This window comes from Aythya marila, assembly GCF_965140915.1.
Source record: "Aythya marila genome assembly, chromosome: 6".
NCBI lineage: Eukaryota > Metazoa > Chordata > Aves > Anseriformes > Anatidae > Aythya > Aythya marila.
This window is the reverse complement of record NC_139047.1, coordinates 3,602,474-3,630,194: the sequence shown is the minus strand read 5'-3', so window position 1 is coordinate 3,630,194 and position 27,721 is coordinate 3,602,474. Positions and strand designations below refer to the sequence as shown.

Below are 27,721 nucleotides of genomic sequence, written 5' to 3'. Positions count from 1 at the left end.
AAGTGTACCCATTTACTGCTCATATTTATGGGGACACTTTGCATGTTCTTACTCTTTCTTAGTATTTTCTGCCATAAAGATTTATAAGAGTACCAGAGGAAACACATTCATTCTTCGTATTCACTTTGAGGGGTTTGTTTAACTTTTCAGGTCCGTAGAGAGTACAGGAAATTCTTCAGAGCCAATGCTGGAAGAAAAATTTATGAATTCACCCTTCAGAGACTTGTATGTATATATCCGTACGAAGTGTATTTACATTATCTGTGCTTAATTTGTTGGCTTTTTTGTTTTGTTTCGTTTTCTTGTAAAGATAACAGCTGTTTTGTGGCCTTGATAGTCTTTGTAAGGAAACGTCCATTTTCCAAATGGAAAATTGATAACGGTGTTCTGATGTGGTAAAGAAAATATAATAGTGTTTTGAAGGTGTGGGAGTAGCACTAACTAAGCTCACACACTGAGGATATCTAAATGTGCATTTTTCAGTGTGCCCAGCTCTTTTAAATCTACGGTCAGGTTTAATAAAGCTGAGAGCAGCAGTTTGGTAACTGTGCTTTTAATCACACAGCATCTGCTTTGCTGTGCTTATTTCAGTACCTCTGGTATTTGAACATGAATAAAACATCTTGCTTCAATTTTATCACAGATGCAGAAATACTTCTTGGAAATGAAGAATAAGATGCCTTCTTTATCACCAATAGATAAAAACTGGCCAGCGAGACCTTACCTTTTCTTGGATTCAACTCACAAGGAACTAAAGAGGATTTTCCATTTGTGGAGGGTAGGGCACATTCTGGTCCTATACAGAAAGTTATCACATGATTTTCAGTAGATTGTTTCCTTCCTGAAGAGCCTATTTTTAGGAAGCATTTCTTCCCATTCCAGACAGGATGACTGTATTTCTTTGGAAGATCATTGCCTTTGGCCTGCAAGGGGTATAACTATCCTGTCTGTTTCTTTTTGGGGCTAGAGACAGGATCGCTTCCTGCCATCAGCTTTTAACTTGATATTAAAGCCACATGCCTGCTGCGTGTTAATTGGTAGCTTATAGTACTTGTGTCCACGGCCAGGGCTGGGAGCAGCTCTCGGCCCAGTGTTGGAAGTACTCGGTGGAATTTTTTACTTAGGAGCTGTGGTCAGCTGTAATTTGTTTTGGAGCTTCGTATGGAGGGAATGGTGAGAATCAGTTTAAGTGCTGATGAGACATTTTACTGAGCTTGTGGGCAATGTTTTCTGTGAATTGTCAAGAACAGTTTTCATTTCTGAGCTGCAAATTCGTCCTCTCAGCTATGTTTTGTCCTTTATGGCTGCTTATGTAAACTTACCCAAGCGTGGAACTTGTATGTTTTGCTGAACCTTTTTTAGCACTGTATTCAGACCAGTTTTGCTTAAATGAGATCTTTTAGATGTTGTTTTTGGTGTAATTCAGAAGTACATAGAATGGGTGAGGAGGAAAACACCTCCATGGCTTGTTACTCCCTAGAGTGGCACGTAGGGTCGAGCTGAGTCATCTCAGAAGCATACAAAGAATGTGTATCTTGAGCAATAAACAAACATCAGGCTGTGGTGCTGCTGCTTCAGATCAGGACTGGGAGGATAATTTTTGTTGTGTTTTAACATACCATATTTTGTAGTGTAAGAAGTACAGAGACCAGTTCACCGATCAACAGAAGCTGATATATGAAGAAAAACTGGAAGCAAGTGAACTTTTCAAGGACAAGAAGGCTTTATATCCAGCCAGGTAATTGCCTACTCTGCTGCTTTTAGTGTATGATAAATTCAATATCCTTTCAGAGATTAGGAAACTATGCAAGATTTTGCTTTTTATCTTAGGCAGGAAAGTGCATTTCCTAGTTTAACAATTCGTAACACCTGGGAATACTTTACTGTAGGCATTGCTGAGCACTTGTGGGCCCATCATTTGCTTTACTGACCTCAGTTTGCCTCTAAATGAGATGTTGCTGTAGGCTTCTTATCCTGTGTTACTGAGCACTTCTGTCCCCAAACCATGACGTTTTGTTGTTCTAACCTCTTGTGACCTGTTTGCGTAGTGAAAATGTGGAGAACTTGTAGAAGGGAATAACTCTTGTCCTTTTCCCTAGTTTCCATCACGCTGGTTCCTGCAACCCCAAACTCAGAGTTTGCTCTGAACGGCTGTAAGTGACAATGACACTCCCAGATCAGGCATGCCAGGGATTGCTCTTATCTTCAAAATTAGTACATTGAGTGTAATGCTCTAAGGTGAAGTCTGGGTAATTTAAGTTACATGCATTGGCAAATTTAATACTTTTTTGAAAGGAAGATTTTTTTTAAAAAAAAGTGCTCATTTATTTCCATTTCAAAAATTCATTTTTTAATTAGAGACTTTCAAAAATGTGCAACATCTCTACATGAGTTCTCAGATTATGAGTTACTAAAACCTGACAAATTCTGTTCATTGCTATCTGTGGAGCTAATATTGCTTACAGAAGTGCAGTAGTAGCTGATTTTATTTAAGCAATGCATGCATTTTTTGTATTCAATAAAACTGGCAAAATAGAGATCTGGTGTCTTTGAAAGAAGTTAAATTGTGCTTTCTAAGTGAATATGAACTGAGAAATAGTATTTTTCTTGGAAACAAAGGCTTCATCCATCTCAGGAGAGATTTATTTTATACACCAGAGTTTGAACGCTGAGCAGGAACAAGGCATTGTTAAACAAGACAGGACCAGGATCTGGCAACAGTTGATGGGGCCATTTCCATGCGTGGAAAAGCACTGCTTGGGTGTTTGTGCATTTTATTGGTTTGGTTTGGTTTCATTTTTTACTGAGACATTTCCCTTTTTCCTGTAATGCGCTCTGTCCGTGTTTCTGTTTCTTCCCTTCAGCAGATCACTAACTTAATGGCTGTGTATGTCAGCTTGTGATTTGCTCCGTACTTGCTTTGTGGTCTCTTTTTATGCTGTTGGGAAAAGAGAAAGATGGCGCCCCTGAATTTCTCCAGGAGCAAGCAGTTTTATTTGAGTCGGTATACATCTGATCAGTGCAGAGCTCTGAGGGCAGGAAGGAATTTTGTCTCCCTGGTTAGGTAACTTGGACACAGGGAAAAGACCAAGGCTGAACGATGCAATATCACGCAGTGTAGAGATGAGCGATTTCTATCCAAAACATCCTTAAGTGGTAAATGTGGTAGAAAGCAACTGTTAATTTGTCCCACTTTTAGTTCGTAAATCCCTGTCATTTGATCAGGGACAAAATCCAGAGGGAACCTATGGTTGTGGTGACTATGGTTTCATAATGCTAATTAATAAAAACAAAAGCAAAAGAGCTGCAACTTAGTGGAAAGTTAGAATGCGCTCCCCACCCCTCGCTAATTTAGAAACATTTTCATCTCTTTTTCCCTTGTAAACTGTATTCAGAGCTGATTAGCTCCTGTTGTGTTTTTTTTCTTCTTCTTCTTTTAATGGGTGGAGGAAATTATTGTATAAAGTTTCTGATTAGTTAGTTTGATAATGATTTGAAGGATGTGGCTAATTTTCTGCGTGTAATATCCTTATTTAAGAGCAGAGAGGGACTTCGGGTGATTACTAAAATACCAGTGCCCTTCCTTTTCTCTTCCTGTGTGCTGGAGACACAATTAGAAAGGTAGTGGTCTTGCACATAACATAGTGGTTCCTTTTGGGCTCTTGTCTTGGCAAAGTACTTTGTAATTGGAGTGTAACTTAATCAAAGTGATTAGTTAAAGTGACTTCTAAACAAAACAAGCAGTTACTGATAGGGGAGCTGTTGTTACACAGCCCTAAGGTAAGGATGGGGTGGGTTGCAAGTACAGGGAGTCTGGGCAAAGACCTGCTGCGCATTTAACAACAAGCAAATCTTCAAGGCAAGTTCTTGTCTCTCTGAAATACCGCACAGAAACAGAGGCGCTTTTCTTTCTGAAGGTGGATTTCCTCCGTTTTCACAAACCGGGTGATTTTGCATCAAAATTGATTGCTTGTACAGGGATGTACATGTGCCTGATATCCATAACAATTTGAGCCATTTAATTGGAAAATGTTTCCAGAGCAGGAAAAGAAATATCCTATTACTGCCTTCAGTGCTGAGTTTCTCTTCCTTCAGCAGTACTGTGCTGCTAATATGTAAAGGTGACCGTGTCTAAAATGCATTCCGTTTTGTACCCTTCTCTCCTTTCATGGGGATAACGTGCTGGGGGATAGATACATCCACGCTACTCTGTACAACTTCCCAAGTGGATCCCAACAGATGTGTCATGCCCGCATGGCCCAGATTTAACGCTAACAGCGCTGCACTGAATGCCCCAAGTGTACCAGCCTGGTACCAACCCCAGGTGTCTTGGGCAGAGCTGCAGTTTCCAGCTCTACAGCAGGAGCAAGGACAAATTACATTGCATAAGCAAACACCACGATACGAGTCTTGTTTGCGTTCAGTGGCTCTAATTATTCTGTTACACAAGAGGATATCATTTCGCCTTGCTGCTGTTGAAAATAGACACAAATTGTGAGCAGAGGTTTCTGGGTTGTTTGGGTCTGGGTCTTTTGCTAAAAATGAAGCAGCAAATGACTTTCCTTGGCAGGAGGTGTATCCAAGATTAAGGAAGCTTCCGTCAGCGTAGAGCTGTTGAAAGTGGTGAAATTTGGTGCACCTCCTGACTCCACAAAGCCTGGAGCAGTGCCCGTTTTTTTTTTGTGAGATTCATTGTTTAACTCTGTTTCTCCTGTGTTTTTTGCTCGGTAGTGTTGGGCAACCATTTCAAGGGGCTTACCTGGAGATCAGCAAGAACCCCAAGTACAAAAAACTTAAGGATGCTGTGGATGAGAAGATCATTATTGCTGAAGTTGTGAACAAGATCAATAGAGCTAACGGGAAGGTAACAAAATGGCATTGCTTTATCCAGAAGGGTAGATTTCTTAACAGCAAGACTGGAAATGTTAGATTTATGTAAATTTGTGGTTCTAAACACCCATTGTAAATTTACATAAAGATTTCTAAAATCTTGTTTGGGTTTGAATTTTTCAGTGACTTTTGCAAGTAAAAGTGGCATCTCATCAACTGGTAACAGGCTGTATTGATTCACAACTAAATGCAGTCTTTGTACTAAACGTAGATCATTTGTTTGCCAATTGAAGAAAATAAATACTTAGAAAATATTGTTCTTGTTCAAATATTTGGAAACCTTAACTTATGTCATTCAAGTTCCTGATTATCACATGTAATTACATTTTTAAATTGTGAGTGGCATACTTTGCTAGCTGTGCCTGCCTTCTGATTGATATTAAAAGCTTTTTGGAATTAAGAGGCAAGTTTCTTGTATCATTTAACTAAAGCAGTTAAATATGCGGGGTACTTTTTTTTTTTCCTGCCAACACAGAACTTAGTTTGCATTTAAATTATACTTATTAAAACAGAAAGCATTATCCTCCCTTACTAAATGTAATTGTTGTCACCGTATCTGTCTAAATATTGCTACTGGTAGATCTCAACTTCTTAGATGTATATGTCATTTATGCATTTGTAGGAGTGAAATCAGGTTGTGTGCTATTGATGCCAAATGAATTTTTCAGTTTGGAAGGAACTAATTAAATGAAGACAATATCTTTCTTATACTCGCACGGGATAGGAGTCTCAAAGTTTAAAAAACAAAACAAAAGAAAAAATACAATAATAATAATAATAATGAGTTATGGTTCTATGTGCTTTAGACAGCCACATCTTAACTGTAATGGCTAAGATTTTTTTCTTTAAAATTTGATGGGAGAAGAAGCTATATAATTCATTATCATTACATTTCAGAATAGATTTACACCAAACATAAGTTGTGCTATTTGGAATTTCAATTTTAAATACACTTTTCATAGAATCGTAGAATGTTTTGGGTTGAAAGGGACCTTAATGATCATTTAATAAGGATTCATTTCTTACATGTTCAGAAGGTTGTTTATGTAGATAAAGCTCTCATTTCAAATATAGGTTTCTTACTATTTTCCAATATTAACTTAAGAACATATGTTCATGCTTTAGAAATATTTGTAGCTTGAAAGCATGAACGTACATCCTCCTAAAGAAAAATTCTGATAGATCTAGGGAGGATAACATAGCATGGAAAAAATACCTATGTAATTTGTTGTGACACAGTTTAGGTCAATAACGGTAAATTAAGCGAGGCTTAGTCCTGAAATGGCTGTCACTGAAAAGGAATGCTGGTTTTCCTGGGGATTGGTAGAGCATGAGAAATGAGGTTATCCCGATTTGCATAGTTCTGACTTCCAGTTTCTGGATTTTATAACTGTAAGCTAGTAATTAAAGAAACTGTTTATATCTAAGCGTATGTGCCAAAATGAGCTAAGCTCATACAGAGCTCAATCTATAATTAGACACAAATAAATTTGACCTAATTTTAACTGATCTGAAGCTTTTACTGAACATCAAATGTTTGTATTTACTTATGTGGGCCAAGCTTATTAACGCTATGAACTATTTGTACTCCTAGAAGGTGCTCAGTAAAGCCCAATTCTCTCTTTGTGTAGATAATAGTTTGCAATTTTGTATTTTCACAGGCTACATCCAGGATTTTCTTATTAACCAAAAATAACGTTCTCCTTGCGGATCAGAAGTCTGGGAATATCAAGTCAGAGGTTCCACTGGGAGATGTTACCAAAGTGTCCATGAGCTCCCAAAATGATGGCTTCTTTGCAGTTCACCTCAAGGAGGTTGGTTACAACTTTATATTCCAGTAATGTGACTGTTTGGCATGCCACAATATCCAAATGCTTTATTGTTTTGTAGCATTCAAAGTGGTAAACTTGTAGGTTTAGAGCATTGGTTTTAAAAGTTACCACATCTGCAAAAAACTTTGATTTAAAAGTGTTGGAGCCAAATGAGAACAGTTGCTGCATTCAGAATGATAAACGGTTATAACATCCTGAATGATAATTTACTTGTGAACATCAGAGTTCATTTTTCACTGTAGCCTCTTCAGGATTAGCGTTTTCCATTAGTAAAATGAGCCTTTAATCTGCTTCGTATACCTTGTGACTGTGTTTTCCTTTCTAGCTCCCTGTATAATTCTTTCTGCCACTCCAGTAGAATATTTCTCTCCCCTTTTTGTGATTCCAATAAATCCATGTTATGGCACAGCTCATTTGGTTACTCAGCTCCAAAGAACTTGGTTTGGTGCTATATTTACTTTGCTGCACTGTCAGCATTGCTCTGTTAAAATCATTATGCTGGCATTTGTCTTCTGGCTTAACTGGATTTGAAGAATGCTATATATAGTGGCTTTTCACACTGACCCCCTTCGTCCAAATGTTGTGGTGTTAATTGGTTTCTGTTCCCTTCTGAAAAAGAAATAAAAGTTCCTTGGGGCATGGCCAAGAGAGGGAGACAGAAACACCACAATGTAGGACAGGTGGTGACCTTCCTTTCGGCTCAGAAAGGGGGGTTATTAATTCTCAACAGCTTTGCAGTTTATTTAAGAGTCAACTGTATTTTGAGCCTGATCACTGCACTGCATCCCTATTTATTTTACAAGACAGAGGACTAATAGCTTAACTACTTTTCTTCCTGTTGCAGGGTTCAGGAGCAGCTGTTAAAGGGGATTTTCTGTTGAGCAGCGATCACCTTATCGAAATGGCCACTAAACTTTACCGCACTACTCTCAGCCAAACCAAGCAGAAGCTCAACATTGAGATTTCTGATGAGTATGTCTTTTGTTTGCTTAAAAGTGCATTTCCTTCAATGCAATGTGCTAAAAAATCGAGTATCTAATGCTAGAGAAACAAAACATTACTGTGTAACTAATGCTTCTTTTCTCTTGACAGAGTACTTGTATATAAGTTTCCAGTATTCAATGAGAACTCATTTCTAGTATTCCTTTTGGCTTTTATTCCCTCAAAAATCGTAAGAGAAAATGTCCTTTTCTTAACGTAGTTCCAAATAGAGCTGTGAAGCAGAAATACTGCATGAGATACAGTTAAGAGACAATGCATAGGAAGAAATCCTTTCACGTGTGAACTGAAAACTTCACGTGTTCCTCTGAGATGTGTATCAGTTAGGCAGAGTGGACACCAGGTGTCAAGTTCCAGTGAAAACAACAAAAGCAGAGTGAAAAGCACCTCACTAAATGCATGTCTATAAAGCTCTTAAAGCTCTACCTTTTTTTTTTTTTTGTGATGGTGAAAAATATATTCGTAAAGTTCCTGCTTATGGTGCTTCAGCCACCAGTTGTTGGTGTTTTGTTACTGTGGTTTTTGTTTGTTTGCTTCATAGTTTGGTTCAGTTTCATGTTTCCTTAAGTAAGGACTGAATTTGCAGTGTTTGCAGTCATGGAATAAAAATATTTTTGTGTGAATTCATGAAGTCTGTTGAATAGGGCTCCATCACTTAGTCCACTGTTTTTATGCATTCAGTTTGTTGTGCAAAGTACCCCTTGATTTCAGTAGTGTTGATTTGGTGGATTTATTCACTTTGAATAAAGAACAACATTTGGAAGCCTTTAATGTTAGTGAAGCAAAGTTTTTGCAGGCAAAAATTGAACCTTTTATCTGGCTGCACGGCACTGATTGTATTCTAGAGTCCTGATGGTGATTACAGTTTGTATCTGTTCAGATTTGAGGGTTTATATAAAGGCTGATTTTGCTATTTCCTTGAAAATTACATCTGCCATTTTCCTTTGTTCCATCCATTGCCAGATGTGATTTAGTTCGCTTTTGCTGAAGCGTGTGTTTTTTAGCCTCTAGGAGAGTTGTGGCTGTACCCAGTAAGTTTCTTGTTTAGTGATTGCTACAGAGGAATAAAGCACTGAAACAAAATTTAAGCATACGTTGCACTTGTCTGGCCTGCCAGCCTGCCTTATGTCTGGCCAACAGCCTGCTTTCTGGGAGCCTTGCATTTTGGGATGTGTTTTTGTTTCTTGCTTTGGAGACTAAAACCATTCAAGCGTGTATTGCTCTTGAGTTTATCCAGACTAAATAATTTTAAGTTTTGTTTGCTTCTTTTTGAGCAGCCCCATCTCTGTTCACGGTGAAGCTTTACTCTCGTCTCCATGCCAGAGTTTAGATACAGGCATGACCAGGAATTGAGGAGAAAATTTGACCTCGTTTTGACTACTGTACACTACTTTTGGGGAAGAGAAGTTCTAAAAGCAAAAACGCTTGTGGTCCAGGACTATGTCTAGTCAGAGAAATGCTATAGGATATATGTTATGTTGGAGCAATGGCCCAGGAGCAGGACCAGCTCTACTCCAAAGACGCACGTTGCCTGCCTAGGTTGCCAGCACACTCGTAGGCAAGGCTTGAAGACTTAGGAAAGGTCTAGGAAAATGCTGTGTTGGTGACAGGAGATGATGGCTCTGTGACTAACTCACGTTTTCCAGATGCCCGCCTGGCGGGGAGCGCTGAACAAGTTAATCTGGGAGCGCCTGTGCTGTTCAGCAGGAAAGCGGGGCTGCGCGGCACGGCACAGCCACTTCCTCCCCTGAGCCATGCCGTCAGCTTGATTTGTGGTTTCCGGCTGGAGGATGAATTCTTTGAAGTTTTTGGCCTCTGCTGGAAGACTTTTTAAGGATGCTAAAAGGGAAAATCTGCTGGGTTACAAAGGACTTTTTAGGTCAGCTGCATTTGAGCCAAAAAGCAGCACTGCCCTGCTTATTGCTTTTAATCTTGCTGTCCAGATTGGTGAGAAGTTTGATGCTCTGAATGAGCATGTGGTTTTTTTTTTATTTCTTTTTTTTTAAAGCAACTCTTCAAAGTCATTGAAATTTCTCACCCAGTATAAAATGAAGGGTCAAATCCAGATGAATTTACCTTGAACTGTAGGAAGTATCTAAATCTGGAGATTGCTGAGGAGGAAATGAAGTTTCCTAATTGCTGAGCAGGGAGCTGTAAAGGCTAACTAAGTATTAGAAATAAGAGAGTTGTTAAAATGCTAGATATGCTAAGTAAGTGTAATCCAGAAGACAATGAGTTTATTTTGCAGCACATTTCTGATGTGCCAGCAGGAAGGCACTCTGTGGACCTGGAAGTCTCAGCTATAAAATAGATTTACCAGTATTTTCCCTGTCTACTGAGATATTCAGAAACACTTACACACTACAAGTTCACTCCTGGCCTAAGGATTCAACATTCACCCCGATTTCTGCTGAGCTTTTGAAATGCTGCTCAGACAGAGCAGTCGTCCTCCTCGACTGAGCGTTCGTGGGTTTTGTACCAACCTAAGCCCTCGCTTTATGAGTTGTGGCTTCAGCTGCCCTCTGCTGAACTTTTTCTAAGTCACAGGGGTAATGGTGTTGGAGGGAATTGATAGATGTCTGGCATTTACTCAAGGTGGCTGGAGTACTAATATGTATATATATTCGTTTATCCACTTTTAAGTGGGAGAAAAGCTTATTTCCCTGACAAAGAATCTGTTGGTATGACTAATTTCTGTATGGTATGGTAAGAAAGTAAAATTCTCTATGGACAAAAAGTAGTATCAGTATTGTTGCTTTGCTGGCTTTATATATATTATTTTATGAAAAGAAAACCCAACAACCATGTTAAATGTTTTTCTTTGACGACTAGTCTGCAGAATCTGGTTTTAAAAGGTACTTAGCTCACTGATGCATTGTAGATGGTTGAAAACAGAGTACAAATAAATGACCAAAAATACTGTTAATGATGCTTTCAGCTTTCTCTCTAATTTTATTACCCTGTTTATAAACTATTCCTGGAGAAGCAGGATCAGGTGTCTTTTTGTAGCTATAGCCGTGAATGGAAGAAAGGCCTTCAGAAAGACTTCAAGAAGACTTCAAAAAAATTTGATCATGCATTTTCCACCTTCAACTAACACCGCTCTTATTCCCTCCCCTAGGTTTCTGGTCCAGTTCAGACAAGACAAAGTGTGTGTGAAGTTCATACAAGGCAGCCAGAAAAATGGCAACATCCCAACTTGCAAACGAAAAAACAATCGGCTTCTTGAAGTGGCTGTCCCATAACTGCAGCTGGTGCCTCTCCCTTTCATGGACTTGTTTCTTTGTAATAGTGCAATTTTAGTTTGGTTTTGCTGGTTTTACCCCTTTCTAGAGCTGTTGACGGCTAATAGCTTTGGAAACCCATGGCAAAACATTTGATCAGTTAACTTTTTAACTTTTTCCTTTGTGCCATAGTTTTAACCTTCAACACGCAGATTTTTACCCAGTGGGGCATTTTTACCAGTTGGCAAGTTTTCTGTCATACATGAATCATTCTCTTTGTTTAGTGGCCATATTTTACTGCAGCATACCATAAACCCACATATTAACGGTAAATTACTCATATTCCTTAGTCTAGAGATCCACTTAACAGAAACTATACGTGACCTTGATGCTTAGTGGCAACTTGTGCCCTGTGGCTTTTTATGCCAACCTACCTGCTCTGGTGCTCTGACGCGCTCCTCCCTTTCTGGAGAGCCTGGCAGAGCTGAGACTGAGACACTAATCATTGTAGTTAACTCTAGGACATACATAACTTGATCCTTTAGTAAATACAGCAGGGGAACACCGAATTCTGCAAAACAGAAGGAACGTATGATTATACAAGCAGTTGTATGGATAAATTTTTAATGGAAAAAAAAAAAAGTGGAAATTTTGAAACATGATTTTTAATTGGGTCAGATATTTTTAATAACTTTATAAAGTAGAAATAAGAATAAATTTAAAGAAGCTTATTTCATTCACAAAAGATATACAGTTTAAAGCATATTTTCTGTTCTGCTTTTTCTTTTAAATTATCAGTTATGATTAGAGCCTGAAAAACGCAGTAGTATTCATAGCACAAGTAACTGCTAGTTATTTAAACCATTAGTTATCAAGCGAAGGGTTTGAGCCTTTCTTTTAGATATTGGCATGTACAATGTGCAATAAGACATACATGACATTTTGTGAAAAATTATTTATAATACATTTTTGTGTGCAAGAGAGAGGATTGGTGCAGCCTGCATAGACAGCGTAGGGGTCGAAATAGATTTGTGTTGTTAATTTGCAGTTTTTTAGAGTGTACACTACAGTTGTCAATTTGGGAAGAATACTTCAAATTAAAAATTCCTGAATTTGAGGGTCTGTATATAAATTGGTATTATGGTAATAAAACTGTTTTAATTCTGTGCTGTTTGGTACTCCTATGTTATAACCATATTTTTGTACTCCAAACTATTTTATATAACTCGTGTGCCTGATGTAAATGTGTGCACAGAAAATACAATCCAAGAGCTGCATTATAAACTTTCAGCGTAACTGATTGCACTTAAGCTTTTATAAACCAGAAGCATTAGTTGAAATCCTTAAGAGGAGCTGCATTTTTAAGATAGAAGTAACTACTCATGTGAAGGGGTTGCTGAATGTGTTTGCTTTGTTGATGCAAGGACAGCTGAGAAACCGTTGTGTTTTTGCAGTCTGATATAGGACAGATGAAGACCCTGGGTACTTGATGTGCAGTGCTGGAAGTCCAAGCATAAATAAAGAAAAGATAAAGAAAAGTTCAGAGTCTCGTTACTCTTCCGGTGGTGAAGTTATGTAGTACTGATGCCTGTGAAGGCTCCTCTGGGTAGTTCACCGTTAATGTTGGCTCTCCAGGTTAAAACTGTGTGTACAGAAGCTGATGTTCTAATGCTAGTGGTAGCCTCCTTATCAATCTGGAAAAAGAAAAAGAAAAAAAGGAGCTGTTTTGGGTAATATTGGGTCTTACTTTGGGATTAAAGTAGATGGTTTTGCTATGATTTGGATACAAAACAATTGCTTTAACTGGTTGCTTAATGCTGCTGTTAGAAGTCCATGCACATGACCTTGAAAGGTGGGAGTAACCAAACTATGACAAAAAGTTACTTCATTATGATCCAAGTTTAACCCCCCCCCCCCTTTTTTATTAATAACTAAGTCAGATTAATAGTTTAGTAAAATATAAAGCATTTTAGATGTTTTGTAATGCTTACAAAGGAAATCTTAGTATCAATGTATAATGCAAAATTAGGATACCTCAAAGTAATTATTCCATTGCCTTAAGAAGACAACACATAAATCTTAAATTTAAAACTCCCTAAAACCTGTGTGTTAGCATTCCTTCCTGGTAAGGACTGGAGGGTTTGTTTGGTATCTTGAAAACCTTACAATAAGAACCACGTGGAGCACGTTTTAAAAATGAATGCAAGTAGAGGAAAGTAAACATTTGAATGATGGCTGATGTAATCCTGTAGTTGTTTGCAGGTAGGAAATGAGAGATTAAGTACATTTGAATGTTTGTCCAATGAACTTTAGGATATTTCAGGGTAATATTAGGATATTTGACCCATGAAATTAACCCCGTCACAGCCAGACCCAGTACACATCCCTTTTATTTTGTTGGTCTTTGCAGCAAGCGGCGGTAGCCATACTAGCATAACACTGGAAGAATGGCAAATTCCTCACTTTGATGTCTGTTGTTTCACTTCTTTTTCTGGAACATTACCATTTTTGCCTTGCATATTAGTTCATACGTTGTGATAGCTACCGGCTGACACCTACGCAGTTCGTAATGTACAGAGTGAGTTTTGCTGAACATGAATTATTTAGATATGCTAGTTGAGTCATGGTGTTTTGATGTTTAGATCTAAGTATCTAGGATGTTGCAAATAAAAATGCGTGGTCAGCTAGTTTTTTCTTTTCCTCTGTATTCTTTTATAACCTTCTATCAAACAAAATTGTAAAGAGAAAACAACTACTCCTATGGTGCTAACCTTATGCATCCTTTTACTTGTAAATTTTCATTTGTCGTCTGAAAGCGGGGCAAGGATCATTTAAAAAAAAATTGTTTCTTGCAATTTTCCAGAATCAAATAAAAATTCTGTTCCTAGACCTATGCTTTCTCTCTATCTGTACCTTCCTTACTGCTTTCAAATCTAAAAAGCACAGGCAGGTGGGATTTTAGGTTGCATACACACAACAGTGTGACTTGGAGAGACAAGAAATGTGTGTGATTCCTTGCTAATGCATTCACTGTATGGAAAGGTCCTGTTTTTCCTAGCAGGATAGCATTGACTGAAGTACTTGCTCATTCAGCAGCACTGATTCCATCAGTTCTGTACTTTTTGAGTGGAGCATACAGAGTATAAAGGATTATGGTGAATCTACAGTTGCCGTTAATAATTCTTGTAAAAATGTATTTATGTAGATTGGGGCAGATTTTAATTGGCCAATCTCAAAATGTTAGCTAGAAGGCAAAGAGAAATAAGTGTGCTACTATGATTTTTTTAAATTTATTTTTATTTGTTTTTTTAGGAAACAGATCACTCTTTCATGCTGCACCTGTCTAAGGTAAGCTAGGGCTATCGAAGACTTGGGGTTGGGAGAAGAATATCAAACTTAGTCCCAACTTGCTATCAGCTAGCACCAACTCTACTCCTGTTCCCTTGCACGCAGAGAAGAGTTGAGTATTCAAGCTTTAACTTAAAATTAATTAGATTTTTTAAAGATTTTTAGAAACAGATTCTCTTTTAGCCTAAGCTTTTAAGACATTGGCATCTGACTTCCACTGGCTAAGCAAAATTTACAAGTATGAAACACAAAAGCCTCTTAGAGTAAAGAAAATCTGAAGAATCTGAATCTCTCTTCTTAATTCAACTCATTTCTTACTTAACTGCACTTACCCTAAGGTAAGGCTCTGCTGTATAGTGTTCAGGATGAGTGGCCAAACTATGAGTTAAACGTCATTCCTGCTTCTGCCAGAGCCCTTGCCCATGGGTGGTGTGCCAATGAGCACGCTGCCTGTGCCCCAGCTCCCTTGCCCATCACCTCAGAAACTTGTTTCTTCTCTGCTGAGCACGGTGTTTAACAGCAGCCTCGTGTCAGTAGAGGCTGGTGAGCCGCCTTTGTGTTTGCAATCACTCTGATCTTTGGTACTGACCACAGGCTTTTTAGCATTAAGGGTGTTTTTGGCTTCCTCCCACATGCGTGGCATCTGAGTCTCTGGGCTTTGCGACTGAGCGGTGGAGTGTAAGTGTGGCCAGGAGCTTGTGCCTTTTAGGCTGTTCATCCCTGGCCCCCGAGGGAAAGTGGGAGATTATGCTTTTTGCCACGTTAAATAGTGATTTTTACAGGCCTACCAGTATCTTGATGCTGGATGGTCTCAGAGGTATCAGGTGCTGTTTCCCACTCTGTCTCTCATCAAGTTCTGGTTTCCTCCAGTCCTCATTCCCTCCTGCTTTGATGGACTCTGCAGTGACAAAGGGAGGAAGGAATGTCTCAAGAGTAAAACACCGTTTTTTTTTCCTTTCAGATTATTTTCTTCCATTATCTACCTCTGCATCCTGGCACCTTGGTTTCAGCTGAGTGTATAGGAAATATTTTATTCCCCTTCTAACTAAGAGCTGTTTTTGTTAAGAGATGCTTTGTTCCCTTTCAAGCTCATTTGCTAGCTGTATCAGTATCACCAGTGCTTCCCAAAACTCTGACAAAAAGCAAAAGCGAAGCCTGAAACATGAAAAGCTTCTGTTGCTGTGTGCTCACTCTCACTGCTCTGTCTCCTCCTGTTAGAAGAGAAATCCACTTGAAGCTATGCTGTGATGAAGTCCCTGCTGCCTTGATTCACTGCACGCAGTTTTCAAGGTTGCTTCTTGTAGCCTTAAAAAAGGAATCCGTCAGAATACAAAATGGTAATTTCAAGCCCAGGTGCCAAAAGGAGGGAACTCATTTATATTCAGACGCAGAGGAGCATTAAATAGCTGCAAATACCTTGGCTTTGCTTGCCTTCCTGCTGCCATAGCTATGGAAAGAGACCTTGGCATACGTTTAACCATGAAGGATCCAACTGCAGGCGTTCAAAGCAATGCTGCCTGATCCAAAATAACCATAACCTATTAATTAAAATTTCATTTTTATTCATGAAGTCCAAAAGCTGTGGATGAGCTTTTAAGTGCAATGGAAGATCCTAATTGTTGATTGCATCCCAAACTTAATATTATACAAAGATTGTGAGATATTGATGGCAGTTCCCTGAGTTTTCATTAACTGTTATGGGAATAATGCAAAAAATAAAAAATCAGCTATTTCTGGTATAGGAAAAATTGGCTTTAAACCAACACCAGAAACTCACTGTGACATAAATATATAACTTCGAAGCTCACAGTCAGCCCATTACTGGCATGAACACATTCTCCCCATTTCCCCTGTTTGAAAGCTTTTGCATTTAGGAAGCGGTGCTGTGTTGGCATCGTGTGGTATCTATCACATGCTGGGCTCCCAAGCACTGTGTGTGTGGTTCTGGGATGTGGTTCTGGATCCTACCTGGGTGGTTTTCTCCCTCCTCTTGAGGCAGAGGTAGGATTTCTCAGGGTAGACTAAAAATAGAAAGGAAAGGAGGACTGTGAGCTGTTAAATGTCAGTCTGTGAATGAAGAGGACCACGTCCATCCATCTGGGTGGGATGGGGCAGGAGTGATGCCTCCTCTCACTGCCAGCACCTGCCCAAAGGATGCTGTGCGGGACCAGCTGACAGGCTACAGGGCACGTAGCTGGGGGGTCCAATCCCCTGCCCAAAGCACCAAAGAAAACCTCAATTCAAGAGGAGAGCTAAAATTGCTCTGCAGGGTTCAGCTTCAGCCACATCTCCAGGCTTTTCTGTAGAATCAGGGCAAGGAAACCCTTTCCAAAGACAGCAGCGTGTCTTATTCAGCTGCCAGACCCCCGGCTGCCATGGGTGGGGACCTATGGCTTTCTTTAGTCAGGGTGGAAGAGCAAAGCCTTTGTAGATTTGCTCTATTTTTGTTTCTGTGCTCTAGATGACTCGCACTGTGCTAATCCTGGCCTGTAGCATTAGTTGGAGGCTTCCCTTGGTGTGGCTTTCTCCCGTCGCTTGGTTTTGCACTGCCAGATGTTCCCTTCTCCCACGTCACCCCAGTGTGTGCGATCTCTCTGCTAAGGCTCAGTGAATTTGTTTTGAAGTAGGGCATCAATAAACAAAAAAATGGGTTTGAAAAGGGAATGGAGCTAACCAGGAACAAAAACGAGGGCCGTGAGCTGCTCTCCCCGTGTCCCAGCTGCAGGGCTTGTCGCGGGGGGCAGCACGGGGAGCGGTGTGAGGTGGCCAGAGGCTGCCCCTTGGTAGTCGGAGCAGAGCCGTGCGGTGTCTCTGCAAAGGCGTGCTTAAGAAATGGTAGCAAATGCTGAGAAAAATGAGGCAGCCTGAGCAAAACAGGAGGGGAGAAATGCCAAAGCAAAAGCACAGCCTGAGGAGGGCTGGAGGCCAGGAGCCGCCTGGGCAGGGACCAGGAGTGGCCAGAGGAGCGGGTACAACCCTGACAGGGCTGCAGCCTGTGGAGGAGCCCACGCTGGAGCAGTCAGGTGAGAAACGAGGAGCAGTGGCAGCAAAGGAGCCACCAGGTGCTGAGAACCACCTCCTGCTGAAGAGGGATGGACGAAAGGGGGAACGCAGGTGAGACTAGAAAGGAGGCGTGAGGTACAGGAGGAAATACAGGCATCTTGTACCCAGTGCTCAGTGCTTGCCGTCTGCTTCAGGAGCAGAAAAGAATCTAGCAGAAACTCAGGTTTTATAGAAACCACAGTTTTCTTTCTTCTGTTTTACTGGCACTCAGATGCCTGGCTGTAAACCAGAGAGCCAGGGTGGTGTCCCCCGTGTGTGACCTCTGAATGCTGTCCCTGAGTGGTGGCAGGCGTGCGCCCCACGAGCGGGTGATACTGGACAGCGGCTTGTGTGTGTGATTTGCAGGGGATGAGGGATTTGTCAGCAACTGCTGGACCAAAGTCCCCTAACTCTGCTCCTGAAAACCTGAGCTCCAAGCCCCAAGCTTTGGTCAAAATGGCGGCTGTGCTACTCTGCCGGGCCTGCTCGAACCGCGCGCTGGGCCGCCCGGCCTGCGTGCTCTGCTCCTGACAGGCCTCCAAGGCTTGGTGAGCTCTCCCAACAGACACCGTGTACCAAAATCCCAGTTGTTTTAAGTTCAGAAAGAGAAACGTGCCGGAATTTAACCGGCTGTTCTTTGAGAGCACACAGGGTTGAACAAGAAGTAGAAACCCCCATAATGTCGCTCCCAAGTCTTCCCAAAGCGCAGCTCAGTATTTCCCTCTCCCCTGTGCTGACTGAACTGTTACGAAGCAGTATTTGTGTGGGGTTTGGTCTGGGAGCTTTGTTAGCACCACAGCATATGTCCTAATGAATATGGCTTTGGTAGACTGTGGGGAGGCCAGGCTTGCATGACAGAAGGTAGTGGAAATGTAGATTGCTGTACGATCGCACCACATATGTGTGGATTATGAGAGAAAATACAGGCGAACACAAAATTAATGGCTGCGTGAAACCTTCATCCCCCTCCAGCTGATGATAAAATACTCATTGGCTCTGCAGGGGCCTGAATCTCTCCATTCTCATGCAGGTTTCTACACAGACACCAAGCAGATCATTACAGCGTTTCCAGCTGGGATCATAATGTCATTTCCTCTGCTATTTGCTTGCATTCCTTTTTCATATCTTCCCATCCCCGTCTCAGATTCACTGAAGAGCTGCTTTGTGGATTTGCACTCTACCTACCCAAACTTTCTGGTGAGAAGGTTTCCCTTGGTGGCCAGAGCCTTCCGCGGGCCACATACAGAGGCAGTGCCTACAGCTGGAACGCAGCAGAGGAGCGGGCACCTCCTTTCCAGATCTGCAGATGTGACAGTGCGAACAGGCTGGCGAGGCTCCAGGCCAAGCATCTCATCCCCTATCTTTAGGGAGCATGACGTATAAATCACGGCAGCTCGGCAATGCCTGGAATGTGCTACCAGCAATCCCCGGCTGCCCTCCTCTCCCGAGAGCACGGTGCCTCCTCTCCCAGCACTTCGGTGTAAGTATGGAGCGTGGATGCATTGTTGGAGCTTTGGAGTTTGGGAGCCTGGTTTCTACACGTGTTCTGACAATGGACGTGAAGATGGAAGCAAGAAGAAATGCGGGGAGCCAGCACGGTGCTGGCATGCTTTGAAAGCTGACTCCTTGGGTCCAGATGTTCTAAATCACATGTGGAGAAGTGTTTGTGGTCAAATGCTGTTTGAAACTGATTGTTGATAGTCTCCTGAGACAGCTTGTGACAAATTGTATAATAAAAACGCTAAAAATAGCATAGTTATTCCCTGGAAAAGCAAAGTTCCCACAATTCAATGAGCTGGGAAAATTGTTGAACTTTCTTTGGACACAATGTGCTCATTTTTTGTTCTTCAACCTTCCATGGCTCTCTCTCTCTTTTTTTTTTTTTTCTTTTCTGATGGTCTATACTTCTTATACCAGCTCCAAGAACCACATTTCCGGCCTCAAACTGTAGATGAACGCCCTAGTCATCGGTGTGAAAAACACTCTCCTCCACTTCTTGGGCCCAACAGTTTGTTCCTGGTGCTGCTGACTGTTGTGAGTTTGTCTTGGTAGAAGAGATTTTCTTTTAACTGTGAGGAAAGCAAGCTCTCAAGATACATAGCAATAAAATCAAGACGGATTCAGTCTGTCTACTACTGGAGAAAATGTCCCCTTTACAAAAACTGCCCTCCTGTGTGCTTTTATTTTGTATTTCTCTCGTGTTGGAGTTAGCTACAGGTCCTGTCTGATTCTGGCATGAAATTGCAGCTTCGCAGCTCTGTATACTGATTTAAAATGTTCTTGCTGGTAAATTTAGGAGAAAACCCTGGAGACAGGAGCTCAGCTGAAGTAGTGCGTTGGGATAATCTTCTTGCGGGTGATGATTTCAACCCCAACTCAATATAGTGAATTGTCAATATAGTGAATTCTTTTTGGAGACTGGGGATACTGAAACCTTCAGCAGAGTTGATGATTGAAGCAGCCAGCATTTTAACGCATGCCTTCGGTTGCACACTGGTCCTGGTCCTGCACACCAAAGTCTCACCCGATTCTTTCTGCTGGATGCAAAACCCCACATACACACTGAAGCACGCACCGAAACCACTGTTGCTCCTCTGCGGCCAGGCAGGTCATCAGCTGATGTGCATTTCTGTGTTTTCACCCACTGCTGGAGCTTTGCTTGCTAAGCATCTGACGTGCAGCTGTTGCTTGCCCCTGTAAAAAGCTGAGGCACACAGCAAATTTAGGGGTAGAGTAAAACCAGAGAGATGGAGCAGGGTACAATGGAGAACGTGGATATTCTGTAAGTGTTGCAGATGCAATTGAAAAGTCTCTGGTTTCACAATGAAATGAAGTTTGTGCTGAGTTGCAGGTTTGAAGTTTAGATCCCGCATGACGTCTTGAGAATAGCATTTGTAATAGATTCAATCTGCTGACAGGCGGACTCTCCATCCCAAAACCACCAGCACAGTTGTCTCCAGGCTCCTGCCAAGCACTGCCTGAAATAGCAGCTAATAAACGATAGCGAGCAGAAGTTTCTTCTTCTTCTGTGAAGATGAAATGAAGTACGTGGTGGGAATGGCTATGGTCGCCTCTGCTGGATTTTCTCAAGGGAAAGGACAAGAAGCAGAGCAGCAGCAAACCCTGCCTCTCTTTTTGTGTTCATGGCCTCAGCTTCCTTCCAGGTTCTGGAACAGGAGGAAGGCAAAGTACTGTCCCTCACTCGCAGTAGGAATGATGTAAATAAATGTGTTTTTTTGTGGGCTTCTGGTAGGTCCAACCCTCCATGGGTCCTTCCTCCAGCACTTCTCTGGACCTGTTGGTAGTACCTGAACGTGGCTCTCGGTGTCAAAAAAGTTAATTGGCTGTAGAGCGCACAGAGAGCAAAACTGCTTTCCCCAGGATTCATTCATCAATCATGGTTTGCTCTGCGTGGGGCGGTTTGCACCATTTTCTGGACGCGGGAGAAGTACGTCAGACAGAAAGAGGGGCAGCTCCTGATACAATAAATGAGCAGGCGCGTGTGTGCGTGGCGGGGCGTTGTACGTGTTCCAAGGCAGCCCATTAACGAGCTGCTGAACATGCCAACACGGAGCCAAGGGTTATCATTATATCTGAGGCAGTAACGCACGCTTTGTTTTCTGCTTGTAGCTAATGAGAGCGCTGTCTGGCGGCCCCCGAGCAAGGTTGTCTGCGAGGACAGCAACAGCTCAGCAGGGCCAGCACCCTGAGCTGAAGGTCCTCTGCTGTGCCCCAGGCCTCGCTCACTGAACACGGGCCACCTTCTGGGGCAGGGATGGTCAGCAGCTGGGGAAAGGAAGGATGCAGTGTGTGTCTTCTGGGGAACCTGCTGGTTGCTCCTGTGGCTGGTGATAAGGTGGGCAGGAAGGAGTGGCACAGAATCCCCCCCTTACACAGCCCTTGGCACTCCAGGAGAAACTTGGATCCTTTATTCAGAGCCGGGACCTGCTTTTGTAGCACATTCTCTCTTACTCACTCATGAGATAAAATGAGATTGATTTGGGAGCAGTTGCAGAGGGAATTCAGTTGTCTTTCCAGGCCATCAGATAGCGCTGAATTTGTTAAGTGTTTCAAGACTGCTCAGCTCATGGCTCTGAAGTCTGGAGGCCGGGGACGTTTTACACCGTAATGTAAAATGCAATCCCCTTGGCTTGAGGTAAGCCACTTAGCCTGCTCACCGTAACACAGGGAGAATAATATTTGCCACCTGGTGCTAGCGTGAGGATTAATGTTTGGTAGGTGCTGTGAAAATGAAAATATGATTCATGGAAAACCTCTCGTCTGCAAGGAAAGTTGTGCGCTTGGGGAGCCTCTGGCTCCTGTCCTTTGGTGCGAGCCTTGTTGTTTTTTATTGTTACGCTTAATATAACTGAGTGGATCAAGATATGAAAGCGGTGGCCTCCTTTCCGCTCTTCCAACAGGCAAGCAAGCGTGGAGACCCACACGGGGTAGGAAAAGCAAATAAATGAGTCCGTAAAGTGAAGACGACTGACGACGCACGGGGACCCATCGCTTCGGGCAGCATGGGGCTCGGAGAGGAAGACGAGGGCACAAGGGAGCTGGATAAAAGGCTGCAAGGACTGAAGGCTGCAATTATGGGAAGGTGAATGCATGCGAGCAGAGCGAGGTACATTTATTTGCTAAATTGCCTGTTGAACACGGCAGGGTCACCCCGGCACGCCTCGCACCACACCTGCCCGCGCTGGCCGGGCCGAGGACGGCTGAAGCGGGTCACGGGCTGCAGGCCAGGCAGCACGGCGCTGCTGCGGCTGGGAGTATGGCCCCGGGGGCTAAGATTGCTTCAGGATGTGTGAGAGGCACTCCAAATGGTTCCAAGGCACGGATATAACAGCCTGAAGGACTGAGAGGTGACAGTAGTGACGGGGCGATGGCACGGGACCGTCCCGTCTCAGCCGATGCAGTAGTGTGGGAGAATGTGGTGTGTGGGGGGAGATCAGGTCCTGGGATTTAGAACAACTCGTTTTGTCTTCGCTTTGTCTTTGGCGAAGGAGAATTAGCAGAAAGCAAAAGAAGAGGCCGCACAATCCCACCAGGGCTGGCAGAGCTCAGAGGAGAGCCCCGGAGCACGACCTGAGAGCGCTTTGGAGCGAGGAAGGCTCCTGGGTGAAGTCTGGATCTTGAACGTTTCGAGGTGTGTGGCCGAAGAGCTCTGAGCCCACCTTGTGGAAACACGTGAAAGCCCTTGAGGATGTCTCATGCCTAGAGACATTATTTGTTGTTTATAAATGCAAGCTTTATAGCCTAAAGCAAATCAGCAAAAGCTCCTGTTTATGATTCTGTGTTGCTGTACAGGCTTTACGCTCAGGGGTTACCTACCTGTACCCGCCGTACTCGCGCCTGGGATTCACCAGCACTACACACAGAACTGATTCTTGGCAGTGCTCTCACACGGACGGAAAATATTTGTTCCTGACCAGCTGGAAGGACAAACACAGGGCATCCATTGGGTCTAATCCCAATGTGAGTATGTGCTGCATGGCCACGTTTTCCCAAGTCCTGTGACTTCCCCTAATAAAAGGCTCACGGTCTCGAAGGCTGTGCAAGCAAAGTCAGGCTGACTCTTAACCATTTGGCAGTAGCCTGACAGGATGGAAATTACTGCTCGGTCTAGAGAGCAAGCGATTATTTTGTTTTTTAATGACAACCGTGGATTCCAAGCTCAAACACCACAAACAGGAGCCCGTTGAACTGATCCATGTCCTCTACGGACGTGCGGGGTTTTTTCGGATGGGAGCATTTCCCTTTTAGAGGATCACCGATTCCTGCAGCTGGTGACTGAACTGGAACTGCCTGCCCCCAGCCCACCAGCCACCTTCCCCCAGACACTGCAGTCCGTAGAAGAGCCTTGCTGCAACTCTGGCCACCCTGCATTTTCTTCCCACACCCTTTCAGCTTCTCTGGTCTTTTCCATCCCTAGCGGCCCCCTGATCCTTCCTAAGCCTGTTTCCCCAGCCACGGATGGCCCCAGGACACCCTTCCCATCCCTTTCTCTGTCCGCTTTGGACTCTGCTGCTGTGAAGATTTATTTTGCAGCTGCAAGGCTTGAGAGCAAAGTAAATCTTCATTCCGGGGGTGGCAAAAATTTGCCGTAGCCCATGTGCTGAAAAGCCTTGGGCTGGCTCTGCTGCCACATCTTGTTCTACTTAAGCTGCCGCTTTTAATAGACCCAAAATGTTTGTGTTACGAAAGACGTTTCCTTCTCCTCCAGCAGGACCGTGTGGGCTCGTCTGCTCGTTTCAGACGTACCCTCGCTGGGGGAGCCGCTGCCAAGGCTGCGTTGTGTGAGCTCACGGGGCACCAGCGACACCGGGACGAGCAGACCACCCAGCTGGACATTTTCTCTTGGACTTTCATTTCTGTGGAAGCTCGGCTGGAACTCATTTAAAGGGGATTTGAAACTCCTCATGAAAGCACATCTCAGATGCCAGCTCCTGCCTTTAAATACCTGGCTGAACGTGGGGCTTGGCAGCTGGCGTACATCAAGGATTCGGGGGGTTGCAGAGTAACTGGTACCTTTGTGTGGGAGCGGGGAAGCTGGTGTGAGCAGGGCAGTGCTCCTTTACCTTACATCTTTCCTTCTGTCCCATTTCAGCCTTCTCCACGGCCAGTGGCATTTCTTTCTCACCCGGTATCTCTTGGCAGAGATGCCAGATGCTGGCAAGAACCAGCATCTGCAAGATCTGGTTGAAGTTAAGGCACGGATCTCGAAGCCGCAGTAAAAGTTGTGGCTCTGTGATGCTGTTGGGTTGCCTGCAGGGATTCTGCTGTGGATCTGTGTTTTGTAATATCCCCGTGAGATCTAAAGGGCAGTATATAAAGAATAGAAAGGACGTTGTCTCTGCAGTAGTGATTTACGGGACCACCACTTCTCCCCCACCTCATCTCAACCCATTTTGGTGGCAAACAAGGCTGGCTCGCTGGGAGAGCTCAGACCTGGCCCCTAAAGGTGCTCTGGGGTGAGCATCCTGAGAATCACAGAATCACAGAATCACAGAATTTCTAGGTTGGAAGAGACCTCAAGGTCATCGAGTCCAACCTTCAACCTAACGCTAACAGCCCTCCACTAAACCATATCCCTAAGCTCTACATCTAAACGTCTTTTGAAGACTTCCAGGGATGGTGACTCCACCACTTCCCTGGGCAGCCTGTTCCAGTGCCTCACAACCCTTTCAGTGAAGAAGTTCTTCCTAACATCTAGCCTAAAACTCCCCTGGCTCAACTTAAACCCATTCCCCCTCGTCCTGTCACCAGGCACGTGGGAGAACAGGCCAACCCCCACCTCGCTACAGCCTCCCTTGAGGTACCTAAAAAGAGCGATAAGGTCACCCCTGAGCCTCCTCTTCTCCAGGCTGAACAAGCCCAGCTCCCTCAGCCGCTCCTCGTAGGACTTGTTCTCCAGGCCCCTCACCAGCTTCGTCGCCCTTCTCTGCACCCGCTCAAGCACCTCGATGTCCTTCTTGTAGCGAGGGGCCCAAAACTGAACACAGTACTCGAGGTGCGGCCTCACCAGAGCTGAGTACAGGGGGACGATCACCTCCCTAGCCCTGCTGGTCACGCTGTTCCTGATACAAGCCAGGATGCCGTTGGCCTTCTTGGCCACCTGAGCACACTGCTGGCTCATATTCAGCCGACTGTCCACCATCACTCCCAGGTCCTTCTCTGCCTGGCAGCTTTCCAACCATTCCTCTCCCAGCCTGTAGCTCTGCTTGGGGTTATTGCGCCCCAGGTGCAGGACCCGGCACTTGGCCTTGTTGAACTTCATGCAGTTGACCTCAGCCCATCGGTGCAGCCTATCCAGATCCTCCTGCAGAGCTTTCCTACCCTCAAGCAGATCGACACACGCACCTAACTTGGTGTCATCTGCAAACTTACTGAGGGTGCACTCGATGCCCTCGTCCAGATCATCGATGAAGATATTAAAGAGGACCGGCCCCAGCACCGAGCCCTGGGGGACGCCACTAGTGACTGGCCTCCAACTGGACTTGGCTCCATTCACCACGACTCTTTGGGCCCGGCTATCCAGCCAGTTTCTAACCCAACGAAGCGTGCGCCAGTCCAAGCCAAGAGCAGCCAGTTTCTTGAGGAGAATGCTGTGGGAGACGGTGTCAAAAGCCTTGCTGAAGTCAAGGTAGACCACATCCACAGCCTTTCCCTCATCCACCCAGCGCGTCACTCTGTCATAGAAGGAGATCAGGTTCGTCAGGCATGACCTGCCTTTCATAAAGCCATGCTGACTGGGCCTGATCGCCTGCTTGCCCTGCAAGTGCTGCATGATGACTCTCAGGAGGATCTGCTCCATGAGCTTCCCTGGCACTGAGGTCAAACTGACAGGCCTGTAGTTTCCCGGGTCTGCCCTCCGGCCCTTCTTGTAGATGGGCGTCACGTTTGCTAGCCGCCAGTCGATTGGGACCTCCCCCGATAGCCAGGACTGTTGATAAATGATGGACAGTGGCTTGGCCAGCTCCTCTGCGAGTTCCCTCAGTACCCTTGGGTGGATCCCATCCGGCCCCATCGACTTGTGCACATCTAAGTGCCGTAGCAGGTCACCAACCAGTTCTTCATGGATAATGAGGGCCACTTCCTGCTCCTCATCCCCTTCCACCAGCTCAGGGTACTGAGTATCCAGAGAACAACCGGTATTGCCGCTAAAGACTGAGGCAAAGAAGGCATTGAGCACCTCCGCCTTTTCCTCATCTCTTGTAACTAAGTTTCCCCCCGCATCCAGTAAAGGATGGAGATTCTCCTTAGTCCTCCTTTTTGTGTTGATGTATTTATAGAAACGTTTTTTGTTATCTTTAACGGCAGTAGCCAGATTGAGCTCCAGATGAGCTTTGGCCTTCCTAATTTTGTCCCTGCACAGCCTCGCTACTTCTTTAAAAGGGTTCTCTGAGGGTTTGCTCTTAGCCCTTGCTCACCACGGTCAGCGTGGCTTGAAGCCTAATGTGCAGTGGGCTCATTTGTCCCCCTTGTGAAGGGGCACGGCCGCCTTCTTGACACCACCACCACCACCTGAACCACCACATGGCCTCACCAACGCGTGGAGCTCACTCCCGCCCACAGCCCGCAGCTGGAAACGATCAATTAACACCTATTTTTTTCCTCTACAGCATTGATTGCGCCAAGGTGTGAGCGCCCTCCCCGGCTCTCCTCCCTCAGATGTCCCCCTTCAGCCAGCTGTTCTTGGCCACCTGCCCCACGCCGGGCCGCGCGGCCGGGCTGAAGCGCAGCAGCTGGGCGATGAGGGCTCGGCAGGGCTCCGGCAGCGGGGGCAGCCCCTCCGGGTACAGCACCCCCTTCTTCTGCTGCTGGGGCATGCTGCGGATGCGCGTGTCGTTGAAGGGCATGTAGCCGGTCACCATCACGAAGAGCATCACCCCCAGGCTCCACACGTCGTACTTCTTGGCGTCATAGGGGATGCCCAGCAGCACCTCGGGGGACGCGTAGGCTGCCGACCCGCAGAAGGTGGTGCTCAGGTCCGGGAAGGTGCCGGCCTCCTTGCTGAATCCGAAATCGGTCAGCTTGGCCCGGCGGCCGTCGGCGGCCAGCAGCACGTTCTCGCACTTGAGGTCCCGGTGCACCAGGTTGCGGTCGTGCAGGTAGCGCACGGCCCCCACCACCTGGGCGAAGATGTCGCGGGCCTCGGGGACGCAGGGCAGCTTCCCCCGCCGCTGCACCAGCTCCAGCAGGTCGGTGGCCGCCGCCTCCATCACGATGTAGAGCTTGCCGTTGCACACCTCGATCAGCTCGAAGATGCGCACGATGTTGGGGTGCCGGATCCGGCGCAGGATGGAGAGCTCCCGCGGCAGAAACTTGTAGACGAAGGCCGGGGGGGCTCGGCGCCGGTCCACCACCTTGACGGCCAAGGGGACCTTGTACTTGCTGGAGGTGGCCTCTTTCACCTTGGAGAAGCTGCCCTCGCCCAGGGTCTGGCCCAGCTTGTAGCCCAGCGCGCAGAGCAGCCTCTCGCCCGCGTCGGTTTTCGGCATGTCGAGCGATCCCGGCGGGCCTCACCACAGCGGGCCTTCTGCTCCAGGGCTCGGGAACTTCAACGCATGGTGCGTGGCACTCGGCGGCCTTCACTCTCCCCCCATGGCCCCACAGCTGCCACCGCGGGCCTCAGGGCTCACCCGGGCATTGTGATGGGGCAGAGCCTTTGTGAGACGGGGGGTGTCCGCTGCTGCCCACCACGGCTGTCCTGGGCACGTCCGTACACACACGGGGAGAACTCTCGCTGCCAAATACGTATTATTTTATATATTTATTTACATAGGCGTTTTTTAAACCATTTTTCTCCTCTTCATTTGCGTTTTCAAGAGAATTAGCCGACGATGAGCTGCAACGTTGCCTTTCTGGCTAGAAAAAGGA

At 44.8% G+C, this 27,721-nt stretch overlaps 2 protein-coding genes across 5 annotated transcripts in view; one reads left to right on the top strand and one right to left on the bottom strand.

Annotated features, from left to right (window-relative positions):
- MYO1B (myosin IB) overlaps positions 1-13,841 on the top strand; it is a 92,135-nt gene extending 78,294 nt beyond the window's left edge. For 3 of the 4 annotated variants that reach the window (XM_082763404.1, XM_082763405.1, XM_082763402.1), the window contains 7 exons: positions 151-225; positions 644-778; positions 1,632-1,738; positions 4,732-4,864; positions 6,552-6,704; positions 7,567-7,694; positions 10,843-13,841. In XM_082763404.1, coding sequence (XP_082619530.1) covers positions 151-225; positions 644-778; positions 1,632-1,738; positions 4,732-4,864; positions 6,552-6,704; positions 7,567-7,694; positions 10,843-10,966 — 855 coding nt within the window. In that variant the 3' untranslated portion in view covers positions 10,967-13,841. The remainder of the gene's footprint in view (positions 1-150; positions 226-643; positions 779-1,631; positions 1,739-4,731; positions 4,865-6,551; positions 6,705-7,566; positions 7,695-10,842) is intronic. The other variant, XM_082763403.1, reaches the window with a different exon arrangement.
- Positions 13,842-26,508: 12,667 nt separating this feature from the next.
- TSSK6 (testis specific serine kinase 6) lies at positions 26,509-27,342 on the bottom strand (the record flags this gene model as incomplete). The annotated part of the gene is made up of 1 exon (XM_082763918.1): positions 26,509-27,342. One exon carries the CDS (start codon positions 27,340-27,342, stop codon positions 26,509-26,511), a length of 834 nt encoding a protein of 277 aa, XP_082620044.1.
- Between the last annotated feature and the right edge of the window lie 379 nt (positions 27,343-27,721).